We start from the raw sequence: 13,911 nt of genomic DNA on the forward strand, positions 1-13,911 counted from the left end.
GACAGACTTAATTAGCTAGGTGACAGGAAAATCATTCCACATGATTCTTAACCTGGGCTTTTTCCCCCTCAGTGCTCTAATTCATCCTGAAGTCAGGCTTCCACGACAAAAGCATTAAAGAAGAACTGAAGCTGAAAACAGCTGGCATGAAGAAACATAAAATATACACACAACTAACAGTGCTGTATAAAAAGCAAACACCACCTTTTTTGGCTACAGTTCCGCATTTGCCTCTTCCCTAGTTCTCACTGTGTATCTGAAATTCCTCTTTGAATCACCAAATGCCTTGTCTGCTCTACAAACACTGTTTCCGTTATTATCTGTCATTTAGTGGTAGAAACTTGGAAATCTTTGTGCTGTGGTTATGTTAAAAAGCAAAATTGTACTGGTTTTCACAATTTGAGAAAGAGGATTTATCTTCTCAGTGAAAAAATACATGAAACAGGGTTGCCAAAATCTAAAAAATAATCTACCCAGAAAAACACTGAGACCTATGACAAAATCCTGTTCCCACCATGACAGAAAATGGGCCAGGCAGGTGTTTTTCATAACTAGCACTAATAAGCATTCTCTGCGCTAAGCTACAGAGCACTCCAAACCTTGAAGAGCTGTTTCTAGAACCTGGTTCCTGAAGATTACTTAATGGTTGAAAATAAGCCAAAAATCACATGCGTAATATAAAAGGTCACCATGACGAAGAATTCAAACAACTGGAAAAGTCTGAAAGCAAACAGAAAAGATATCACACATCTGCTTTCTGTCTGGTTCTGGAATAGCACACAGCTGTAGCATGACATCTGAAAACCACCTTTAATTCAAATGAACACTTATATAACATCAACTGGATGCAAGGCACTACGGGGAATGTAAAGAGGTCAGGCAATGAGGGGAATGCATAGACGAATAAAAAACACTGGCAGGAGAACTACAACATGAATGCAAAACCACACAGAATATACTAAAACAAAACAAAACAAAAAGAGAGAGAGAAGTATTGAAGGGAAGAGCCTCCTTTTGGCTGAGGAATAATGAAAAGCTTCAAAGAGGGGGTAGTGTGGGATTATACAAGCAAAAAGGGGGAGGTTATTTCCCAAACAGCATGTACAAATGCCATAAAAAAACATGAATAAAAGCAGGATCAAGAAGAAGGAACAGTCCAATTAGACTGAGCACAGGGTAGATATGTGTAAAAAAAAGTCACAGAAAATAAGTTTGCAAAGGCAGGCTGATTATGGGAGGTCTTTAGTTTTTTAATTTCTCCTTCATAAAACCCTGGAAGGTTTCACAGAATAACAGTACTAATAACTACTACAGTTGTATTCTATCAACTATGGTTTTTAACCTTAGATACACTACTAAATCAACCACCTGTGTATGTATAAACTGGGGGGGGGGGAGCATTTAAAAAAATACTGATGCCAGAGTCTCACCCCCAGAGGTAGTGATTTAATTGTTCTGGGGTGGAGTCTGGGCATCAGAATTCTGAAAAGCTCTCCTAGTGATTCTAATGTATAGACAAGGTTGAAAACCAATGCCTTAGGTAATTAACTAATGTTTGGAATCAGAAAAGATTTACCTGTTTGAAAATGACTTTGGAGCTAACTCCTGAATAAAAAGAAAGCTAGAGCTTGAGGAGGAGAAGAAGAAAAACAAAAAAATCCTTAATAAGGAAGGGGAGGATGCGCCATGTCTCATTTGTCCTGATGCTTTGATCTGCTTTGACTTTCTAATGGACTTACCCCTTCTTCCCCTCAACCATTCTACTCCCTTCTGGCCAGGCTTACAACCTAAGCTTAAAAGAGATGGAATTCTGTATGGACCTGATTAGCACTCAGTGGCAAGAAAGTAAAAACACAGTGGAAGAGAAACAGTGGTTTTATCCAATATGCTAAATTCAATAAAAGGCATTGAGAAAAGGCACTCACTGGTGGTTTTATTTCCAAAGGAAATAAAGCCTATGTATAGCCCTTATTTTCTTAGATTTAATTCTTCTTATCTTTGAGTATTATATGAACATTATCCTAGCTGGATAAGATCTCAATGTACTCTCCCCACCATGCTGCTTGTCAATTTTATTCAAAAACATGAAAAAAACTGAAAAGCAATCCCAATAGTCTCACGCTTATGTTCAGTATATCTGATACAACTCAGCTTCAACACGGAATCAAGAACTCTATCTTAAGAGATAGGATCCAAAGGGTATTAAGAGACATGTAGCCAAAAATATAAAGGTTCACCTAACTGTGCTGTTATCCAGAGAGCAAAGGGAAAGGACAACTTCAATATATGTTTTCTACCTAGCAAAACTGAAACTTATTTAGACTTTATTCAGCATCTTTCCTTTTGATTGAAGAAGTTCCTGAGGGACGTTATCATCCTCCTCTCAGAAAATATGACAAGGGTGATAGCACAGTGATGGGCAAGAGTGACTAACAAAGAGATGTCAGCAAGGAAGGGAGCCAGTTACCCAAGGAGTGGCCTCTCCTGTGCACAGTGACCAGCAGGATAATGCAGACAGTAATCAAGAAAAAGAAAAGAAGCAACCTGGAAGGCTGAATAAAACAGAAAAGTTCTCACGTTGGCCTGAACTAGCCATTAACCATGTCAGTTCAGTTGCTGGTATTATCTAGAGTCAGAAAAGATTCATCTGCCTGGTCATACTTATCAGGTAGGGTACAAAATCAGCCAAACGAGGACTTGTAAACATTCGGTGATATGTTATCCAGGGAGCTGGTGGGAGCCAAGTAAAAAGGGCTAGGTGTGCAGGGCATGGCTTTAATCTCCATCTTAGGTGTCTAGCTACCATGTTTTCAGTGTCTCCTGGAGCTATCCACTTCCCACTGTTCCCAGGATTGCCTTACTAACGCTGCCATTTTCTCCATGAAGGAAATAATGTCAGGATAGAGGAAGACGAAGAAAGGCGAAGTGCCAATTTCAGCAAAAGAATATTTCAAATGCTGAAAATTGAGCAGAATTTTCCTAAAGGTGTGTAGCTAATACCCACGTCTAAATGGTGGCATGGTTAGTGGTATGCAAGCCATAGTGGTTTGGTTCCCCTAATCCCCAATCTAAATCATAGTAGTTGTAGTCATTAAATGGCAGTGAGAATAATACTAACATTTGGCTATTGCCAAAGAGTGGCCATTTTACCATCCCTGAAGCGGTGCTGAATTGGATTCGGTTTAGGCTGAAACACACAGTAATGTGTCCTTGCGTGTTAATCGAGTAACTGGATGGAAAGCAATGATTTCATGGTGACTTATTGTGACTTATGGGCTAAAGGGATTTCAGCACAGTTACATGCTGAACATGTAACTGCAACAGAGCCAGGCAGAGCCCAAAGGTTAAGGTGAGTCTGCCCACAGCTCTAGTTCAGCTAGATACCAAAAGGAAATAGCCTCATCCAATCAATGGCAAGATACTACAATAGCAGAAATACAGAGGAGAACTCATGAGTAAGGTTCTATAAGGCAACAAGTCCACCTGACTCCAAGAAAAGAAAGTCTTTTATAAAAAGAGTATCAAATGAGATGGCCACTAAGTAGACCAAAAGAAAAAAAAAATCTCACAAATGATCACAATGGCTGATCTTGGTTAGCCCCTTTCAGGTATGTACCTCTGACCAGTCCAAAATATACCTACCTTCTTCTAAACCTATGGTGAATAGAATATCTGAAGACATTCTCTTAATTAGAGGTGCAGATCTTAAGCTCAGAAATTTCTCTGCTTCTGTCCAGAGTTACTACCTTTTTCATTTGATGCTTTTCAGAATGGATTTAATTAAAGGGAGTCTAAAGGAATGCTTCCCGTCATATAGCTTACTGACAGCTCTATTATTCAGAAGTCAAAATAGAATGATGTAAAAATAGTATACAGCCATTCCCATCACAAACAATGAAGTTCAGACCAAAATCCTACTGGGGTCAAAAACATCAGTCTGTGTTTTTCCTATTAAGGTTTTAGATTTTAGAAGGCACACACCATCTTCTAGGTAAAAGTGTAATTTTCAGCTGTTTGGCTACAAATATTAATTTGTTCTTCAAAAGCTTTTCAGAAAAGCATCATAAGATATAACTAATTAAATTGGTGAAAAGAATCTGTAACCATGCAAAAGCTTTTAAAGTGATGGCTAAGAATGGACTCGATGTGGAATAGCATGAGTTGAGATCATATAAAGTCATCCATCCATCCTTGGCCTGATAACAAAAAAGGCTTATATCAACAGAAAAGTAGGGGGATGTAATAGAATACTTCCTGAGATGGGACAGGGAAAGAATGTGTCACTACTGGTCTCTTAGGTCCAACAGAACCCCAGGATGAGTACAGTAAAAATCCACAGGAGAAGCTCTGCATCCTGTTTCATTTTATGTCGCAATACTCACTACCCAAATCTATAGTTGTCACCTCTCTTTCCCCCACTAGGACATAAGCTTATAAGGCCTAGTCACTATATTCCCAGTACATAGAATAAAGTCCGATACAGACCAGCACTCAAATATTGATTCAGTGAATGAATGTTCTATTAACCATATAAGCAGGGCTATTGGCACTATTACTTCTTGGGGAGACAATTTTGAAATGAATCATTTTATTGGAAAAAATTATCACAAAATGGACAGAAGGCTGACGAAACTGTTTCATCAACTGGCCTAGGACATCCTATTGGCATCAACATTTCCAACACACAGGAATAGAACCAATTAGGGGAAAAAAGGACCCAGCCCCCATCCCAAGGCCAAAGTCTTTTCTAGAGAGGAAATGTATTATTGTCTGAACAGTTTTGACAGCAAGTTTTCAGCAGAAGAATGCCCTGGGCATCATTTATTGCTCTGCAAGCACTAGTGGTTTACTAGTGGTTTATATCACAGCTCACTGCCGAATAGATAAGAAGAAAAGATTTCATGGCTCTGCTTACAAGAGGGTAAGAGGAACAATCCTGTGCCTTTTGCTGCAAGATAGATGTACGAACTTAACCAGTCCCTCTTTTCACAAATGAATACACTTCTAGTCTTTCTCAAACGTTCATATGCCTCCTAGTGGCAAGCCAGCCCAAACTCATATAGCCAGAGGACATGAGAGGTACAGTGAGAAGAGGCATAGGGCAAACGAACTTTGGGTTCTGGCTTAAGCATTCATGCACTTTTACATTCTAAGCCTTAGAACAGCAGTGCTTAGTCTGTGTTTACTTTCCTTACCATCAGGTAAGAATGACACTGCAAGAGGGATGAGCCAAATTTATCCTGCAGCTACTAACGCATCCTGCACTCCGCTGTGTACTCCAAACACTGTGTACCCCCGTCTGAGAAGGACCAAAGTTAAGTGAGACTGGACTCTATTCTAGAAGATGATAATCACAAAACAAACTGGAGGAATCTCAGGAGAGTCTTGGGTTCAAATCTTGACTCTGAGATTTACTTGCTATGCCACCTTCAGTTTTCTGTGAAATGGGGCCCAATATAATTTCCTTGCAGAATTTTGGGGATTAGAAACTATAAAAGTTCTAAGCACAGGAAACTGGAATGGCAACAGAAACTCAGTATTGGGTAATTATTCCCCCAAACTGCCTGATAAAAAGAGAGTGGTTACAGAAATCACACTGAAGAATTTACCAGGCAAAACTGGGCTTTAATTCACAAAGAGTTCCCCACAACACCACCAACTCTAAAACTTGAGCTCTTTAATCACTGCAAATCTTTTCCAGAGGAAGAAATAGGAAGATGCAAAACGAGTATGTAGTAGTTTAGTCCTGTGGGCTAAAAAAACTAAAATTATCCCTAAAATAGTACCTGACTTAAAATTTCTCAAAACTAAAAATAAAAACGTGTAAGAAACAGGGTGGGAGGGTGCACTTATCATGATCAACACTGAGAAATGTAGAGAATTGCTGGATCACTATATTGTATACCTGACATTAACACTGTATGTTAATTATACTGGGGAAAAAAACACAAATAGAGTGGGAGGATTTGAAAAACATACACTGCATTTAGGAAAAGGCAGTTTCTCCTCTAGCCCACACTATTCCAGCTGGGCACACTGAAAGGACATTTCTCTGGCTGGAAAACCTCTGTCAGCAAAGAGAAAGGGCACTCTGGATAATGCTTCCTTTCCGGCCTTGGTACAATAGCACCATTTATCTAAATAGAATAATGCACAGCACCTCGGATGAGCAAAAGGCTATAATTTAGCCAAGGCCTCTGCTGACAGCCTGAAAGTAAAGAAGACAAAAAAACATAAACAAAAAACAAAACCAGATTCAATTATTACTTTAGTGAATCTCACAGATGTCAGACTTACTAGCAAATGGTGTATCTTTGCAACATGTATGCAGGAGTCCTACACATGGGCCTCAGGTCACCGTCCACACTACACCAAACCAGGATTTGCACTGTCAGGAAAGTCATACTACCCCGAATGAGCACTCTCTTAGATTCCATATCAGAGGCATTGAGAGACCCATACAAGACTTCTGAAACTAAGAAACGAAAAGACTCAAGCAGCTTTTGTAAGCCTACATTTAGATGGTATACTATCCTGCTTTATGTGAAGAACACATCAACCATAAAAGTTTCACTACAATTCAATCCACGTCAAGGTGACAGTTAAGTTTACAGTAACAGAAGGAGGAAACTATCTGCAGAGTTCAAGCAAAAGAGAATATGCTAAGGCAGGCAGAAACTAAAAATGGGGATATTTCAGTAAGGAGATTGGAAAAAAGATGGAGAAAATCCATTTTGATTTGAGTCCTGTGATGAAAAAGCATTCCATTTTTAAAATCTGAAGCTCTGCCTAAATCAATGATTTTCAAAGGTGCCTGCATCCAAAATAAATAAATAAGAATCAACTAGGAGGCATGGAATGTGTGTGTTTTCTTTACATCACAGCAATATCCCCACCCACTCTTTTTTTGGTTTAAAAATCACAGCTGTTATGAGACACTATTATTGATGGAAGAAGGCTGGAGTCTTCAGGTATACTGTGGCAAATAATAATGATAAATAAATAAATAGATAAGTACTTCCTTAATGACAATTCTAGAAAAAGCTTCAATTCACTAAATCTCAAAATTTTACAATGAAAGAAGGTAAACAAGATCTAATGGAAGGATCACCAGAATATGAAAAGAGAAGAATAACTCTCTAGTGAATTTGTAAGTTTTAAGACAAAAGGACAGAGGGATACCTGGGTATCCCTCAGTCGGTTAAGCGTCCAACTCTTGATTTTGATTTTGGCTCAGGTCATGATCTCAGGATTGTGAGATTGAGCCCCACGCTGGGCTCCGCACTGAGCATGGAACCTGCTTGGGAATCTCTCCCTCCCTCTCCCTCTGCCCCTCCTCCCGACCCAGTGCGCATACTCTCTTAAAAAAAACAACAACAACAGAAAAACAGGTGACAATCTAAAATACAAAACCAATTTTCAGTCTCCAATTATACAAAGTGAGCAAAGGTAAAAAGACCCCTGGGACTGAGCAACTAAATCTAAATTGGTCAAATTCAACTTCTGGCCCATTTCTGGTAGGCTGGACTACCTAACTGCAAAATAAAATAAAAATGTCCTGGGGAGAAGGGGAAAGAACAGAGGTAAACACAGAGAGGTCTGTTTTTGGAGGAGGTACTGAAGAGGCTTCCCAGAGTATAATTCTTCAGTAGAAATCACTGTCTTGGCTTAGAGATCAATTTTTAACATCTCTACCTAACTCCATTTGGAACTTCCTTTGGTTCAATGTTCTGAACCTTGCATGCAAAATTAAAATAACCTGGGTACCTTTCCAAAATATCAACGTCTAGGTCCTGTCTCTCAGAAATTCTGTTTAACTGCTCTAGGATTGGGCCCAAACACTGATAGTTTTTCTTTAAGATTTATTTATTTGAGAGAGAGAGAGAGACAGAGAGAGAGAGTGAGCGTACACAAGAGCGAAGGGGCAGGGGGAGAGGGAGAGAATCTCAAGCCGACTCCCCACTGAGTGTGGAGCCCGGACATGAGGGCCCACCTCATGACCCTGAGATCTCGACCTGATCCGAAACCAAGAGTCAGATGCTTAACCAAGTAAGTCACCCAGGCGCCCTGATAGTTTTCTTTTTCTTTCTTTCTTTTTTAATATAGTACTAATGTGGGACTAACTATGCAGCTGGAGCTGAGAACCCCAAAAGCTTAAATAAAGGTCTGTAGCTGCCATACTTCATTAGCAGCACACCACTGACCCCTACGGGTAGGGTTCCCTTAGACAGCAATGATAAAAGCAGCAGAAAGCATATGGATGCCTAGCTGTCTGCCCTTCTGAAGGTTACTAAGGTAACCTGAGTGCTCCTTGCCAGGTGAACACATAACCCTAACCAAGGCCAAATTTTACATCGCGGTCTGGGTGGAAAGCTACCACTCCCAGCAACACTATTCTTCCTAGAGAGTAAAAAGAAGGACCTTTCCTTCTTTTATTATTATCCAAAAATAATTTCAGGAGTTTCTTGCCCTCCCTCAATTTGGGGCAGAGGAGGAGCCCTCTTTCCAGGAGTGTGTTTACTGCTGAAGTTAAGAGAAAAAGGCATCCAGGTTTGCCAACAGCTATGGTACAAGCACCAAACTGAAGTGGTTCACAGTGGTCCCAGAAATTCTATGGTTTTATGCAAAATATGGCCCATGGAGCCAGGAGTTTGTTAGAAATGCAGCCTCCTCGGTCTCAAGTCAGACCAACTAAATCGGAATCTGCCTTATACAAGATCTCCAGGAGATATATAGGATTTATACAGATTTACATTATAGTTTGAGAAGCACTGCTGTAAGGAAAGATTCATTCAAGAAATAGCACTATCTATATAGATTAAGTAATAACTTTGAGGATTATTTCCCTCTTTAAATCAGACAATTTACGAAGGAACAATAAAAGCATTTTAAAATGGCACACTCTATAGCTGCCTTGGAAACTCGCCTTCCACGCAGCCAGATGTAGGCCTTCCTTGTGATGTTCTCTTAAAAGGATCTTAGTTCTCTGAGTGAATATATATTTAACCCCACATAGATCCAAAGCAAAAAGGGCCTTTACTCATTTTGATTTCTGAAATATATTTATATCACAGAATAAGCTGAAAACTGCATGACTTTCTAGGGCTATACCACCAAGTATACCATTTTGAATCTGAAGTCAGGAAGAGGTAAACTTACAGTTACATAGGAACATTACTGGCCTCCATAGCAAAAGCTGTATAATATTTAAAAATCCAAATGGAAAAACAATGTACTCCCCACCCCAAAAAGAACATCCAAAGAAAGAAAGAAACAGCAGGCCCATGTGTGACTCTGGCTACTACAACCTAAAAATGTAACTTTTTTTTCCTATTTGAAGTAATACTTGTGCGAATTCTAACAGATGAGTGAATAGCTAAGCAAAGTAAAAGGAGAAAACTCATGGGCATTAAGAGCCAGCAACTGCTAATACAAACCACACAGAAATACCATGTCCCTTTCCTTCCACACTAAAGCAGGTCAAAAAGCAAGAGCACAAAATCCTGGGACAGACAACATTAAAATATAGGGCATCTTTCTTCCCTCCATCCTTCAAGCTTAATTTCTTTGTCACTCATTAGGTTCAATGAGCCCATCATGTTGTCAGCCATCAGGTAAATTAATAAATAGGGTTGTTAAGGCACAAACTTGAGTTGAGCAGGATGTAACACTTAACCTGTGGGTGATGTGTCAACACAACAGGAACAGTTATTTCAAAGGTTATGTGGAATTTCTGGGAGAACCCGTTGCTATTTCAGTATTCACTTTTTAGTCTCCTGAGAGACTCCACAGACCCTTCTGAGTCTACAGGGAGGCATGTCGCCATGCAGAATGATCATACGAGGAAACTATTCTTATATAAATGGTCAAATACACTCATTAAAGATATGAATATGAAAAGCAAATGCTTACATTCCCAAGAAAGATAATAAGGAGTGCTACTTGCATCCCTATGAGCTGTTATCTAGAGCTTGGCCAGTGTACAGACTCTGAAAGCAGTGACTTTCCATTAGTAAAATGCACAACCCACAGAGATATGACCAGAACCCTATTTTCTTAGACCCTCTGCCAGCCAAGAATTAAATGTACCTGTACTGGCTGGCATAAATCCCAGATATAATGTCGCTCATAAGGTAGAAGAGAAAATGCTGGTGCATGTAGCAGAAAGTAAGGCTGTTTAGTTCATGTAATCTCTGAGAACATACATTTTCAAATCTATGGCATGTCTTCCAATTTCTGATGTTGGGAAGTAAGTTTGTTGGGCATCTTTACAGATAATCATGTACAAGTGTCTAGCTAAAAGAGCCCCTCTAATTCCACCACAATTAAAAACCTGGTTTGTAGACAGCCATGTGATGTGACCCGTTACTTTTCCGGCCTTCTCTATACAGATGGAAGGTCATTGTTAATATTTCTCATTTATCTTGTTCAGGAACAAAAACTAATTTTAGTTCTCATTGGTGGCACATATTCACAGATACTCTGGACTTTGGAGCCTTTTATTAGTAGAATCCTGGAAGCTAATTAAATTGGAAGTATGGGTAGGAGGAAGAAGGGGGGCAAAAAGAACCAATCAAGCAGTACTCCCCAACTGTAATAGAGGTACATTTTTTATACAAATGGCTCAAATGGCTGCCTCAAAACTTTTCAGAATTGGGGCATAAGCCAATAAAATATAAAAAAGGCCAAGGTTTGAAAGCCTCAAGATAGGATGATCTCTATGAGGTCATTTAAATGCTGTTCAGGGAAAAGGGAATTACAGGGGCGATCCAGAGTTAAGAAGCAGGAGTAATAATCAGCTCTGGAAAGGGTACTCAATATTAAGATTGCTGAACAAGAGGTCGGCTAAATATCAAAAGTTCTATTTAGAGGCAGGACAACAAAACAATCCTGCACAGTTGCAAAACATGCCCCATAACAATTAATTAATTAATTGACAACATCAGTTAATTCTATGAAGACAAAAATCCTGTCCTTTATCAAAGGACATTGCTCTGCTCATCAAGGAAAGGTCTAGTTCTAGCTGAATAATCTAAAGCTCTTTAGCATATCAAGAATTAAAAATAACCAAAGAAAGAAGGAAGAAAGATACTTACCAGACTATCTAGTCCTCCTCCCAAAAGATCCACTGCTCCCATCTGCATGGAGGACACCTGTGGCACATTGACTGGGGGACCAAGGTCAAGGTTTAAAAGGTCTCCTAGAAGGTCCCCTTGAGAGGGGATAACCTGAGGCTGTTCCAGGTTTGTGGCAGTGGTGGTGCCAACAGGGCTGTCACCTGCATCAGTGCTGCAGTCACACACACAAAGAGGGGAAAAGAGAAAAGTTTCACCCAGGACATAAAAACAAGGCACAATTGAATGTCAGAGCTATAAAACACAGGAGAAGGAAAAAATTAAATAAAGTAAAGTAAAACTTACTTATTTATTTATTTATTTTAGCAGTATTTTTTTTAAAAGATTTTATTTTTAAATAATCTCTACACCCAACGTGGGGCTCAAACTCACAACACCAAGATCAAGAGTTGCATGCTCTACCAATTGAGCCAGCCAGGTGCCCCGAAAAACTTATTTCATAATCATTTGCTGATGCACATGAAGAGATGACAGCAATTCTTATTTTTATCAAAATACAGTTGCTCAAATGAAAATAAATGTATACTATATAACCTCAGCAGTCAGTCAATTTTAACTGAGCACCTACACTATGATGGAGCACCGTAATGAGAACCTTAGGGCCATATTTTTTAAAAAGGAAATATATTTCCTGTCCTCAAATAACAACAAAAAGCAGCATTTACAAAATGACTGCAAAGTACATTTACTGTGTAATAGCAGAAATGAGCACTGTATGAGTGTCTGCACATGGCAGGATATAGCTGAGAAACAAAACAAGCCAGGTAGGACTGACTCTAAAAGCTTCTGAGAATGGTTTTATGACTAGATTTTGAGGAACAGCACAGTTATGAGGAACTAACAGGGAGAGACTTTCCCTAAAGGAAAGGATAGTTTGTGCAAAGGCAAAGAAATGAACAATCTGACGTTAGGGGTGGTGAAAAAATTATATTGGCAGGAGCAGAAACTGGGATTAAGATTTTGGGAAAGAGAAGAAGTGGGAGATAAAACTGAAAACTAGCCTGGAACGTTAATTTTTACGATAGGCAATGCAGAATCACTTTGATTTGTTGAACAAAGAACTAAAAGTAACATTACAGAAACATTACTCTAGCAGCTGTGTGTCAAACGGGCTGAAGTTGGAAGAATGAGCGTGGAGATCGGCAAAGAGTAATCTAAACTGCTACAACCATCATACATAAAAATAAAAAGTGGCGAGATCCAAGAGGTAGCAGATGTTGTTGGGTCGACTGCATAGCTGTGTGAGGAAGAAAATGAGACCTGACTCTTGTACCTCGCAAAATAAAAATTAAAGAGAAAAGCCAACATAAATGTGAAGGGGAAAACCTAGGAGAATACCTTGATGGCCTTGGAGTAGACCAAAGTTTTTACAGAGAACAGTAAGTACAAAAGAAAAAAAAAGATGATCTGGACTCCACTAAAACTGAGAGCATCTTTTCTTCAAATAACACCATCTAGAGAGAACGAGAGAAAGTATATTCCGCAGACTACAGAAAGATGCTCGCAATGCATGTACCTGACAAGACATGTACCAAAATCACATAAAAGATACTTACAAATCATTCAATTATCATATAAAGAATTCCTACAATGAAAAAGAGAACTCAATAAAAAAATAAGGAGATCGGGCATGTCACAAATTACTAGTACTCTATACATATGAAGAGGGACTTAAACAATCTGTACTCAACAGGAAAATGCAAATAAAAACTAAAGCAAGGTCCCATCACTTATCTGTCAGAATGGCAAAAATGAACATGCCTGACAACGCCAAGTGCTGGTCAGGATGTGGATCACCGAGAACTCATACACTGCTGGAAGCGTACACTGGTACAATCTCTTGGGAAAACTGGCAGTGTCTCCTGTAGCCAAACAGACATCTATTCTATGACCCAGCAATTCCATTCCTAGTTGTATACACAAGAGATGTAAGTATGTAAGTCTACTAAGATATACACAAGAATATTCATAGCAGCTTTATCCGTAAGAGCCCCAAACTGGAAACAATCCAAAGGTACATCAACAGAAGATATAAGTAAACTATAGTATATTCAGGCAATGGAATACTATATACCAATAAACTGAGACATATAACTGATTTATATCATCTTCAATAATAAGCAAAACTGTAGTGATGGAAGTTAAAACAATAGTTATCTTTGGAGAGTGGGAATTAACAGCAAAGGGGCATGAAGAATCTTCTAGGGTGCTGGAAATATCTGATGAGGGTGGTGGTTATGATTGTATACATATGTAAAAATCTACTGAGCTATACACTAAAGGTCAGTGCACTATTAAGATTATTATAAATGATATACCAATTTAATGGGGGGGAGGGAGGAAAATCCTACAAAGAAAATTCAGTCTCAGATGGCTTCACTGTGAATTCTTCCAAACATTTAAGAACAAAGTAAAACCAATCTTAAGTAAATTTTAAGAGAACAGAGAATGACAATTAAGAAAATCTGAAAATAGTTAAGACTGCGTATGCAATATTAAATAATTATTTCTAATTTTCTTAGGCTGTATAATTTATTGTGATTTTTTTTTTTTAAAGTCCTATTAGAGATACCAAGTAAAGGTGAAATGACAGGAAGTCTGGAATTTGACTTAAAATACTCTACCTCCCTCAAAAATAAAAAATTGTGGCGGTGATACATGAAACAAGCTCGGCAAAATAGTGAGAACTGTTGAAGCTGTGATGAGTGGATGGGAGTTTGTATCCCACTCTAACTTGCATGTTTTCTAAGATTTACATAATACGAAGAAAAAAAAA

The 13,911-nt window shown here is 38.8% G+C and overlaps 1 protein-coding gene across 2 annotated transcripts in view; it reads right to left on the reverse strand.

Moving 5' to 3' along the window:
- AP2B1 (adaptor related protein complex 2 subunit beta 1) overlaps nt 1–13,911 on the reverse strand; it is a 119,797-nt gene that overhangs the window by 45,535 nt on the left and 60,351 nt on the right. For both annotated transcript variants that reach the window (XM_045773673.2, XM_045773672.2), the window contains exon 14: nt 11,097–11,289. In XM_045773673.2, the coding sequence (XP_045629629.1) occupies nt 11,097–11,289 (193 nt within the window). The remainder of the gene's footprint in view (nt 1–11,096; nt 11,290–13,911) is intronic.

The sequence above is a fragment of the Ursus americanus genome, chromosome 23 (assembly GCF_024610735.1).
Source record: "Ursus americanus isolate L20-20 chromosome 23, mUrsAme1.1.p, whole genome shotgun sequence".
NCBI classification, from domain to species: Eukaryota; Metazoa; Chordata; class Mammalia; order Carnivora; family Ursidae; genus Ursus; species Ursus americanus.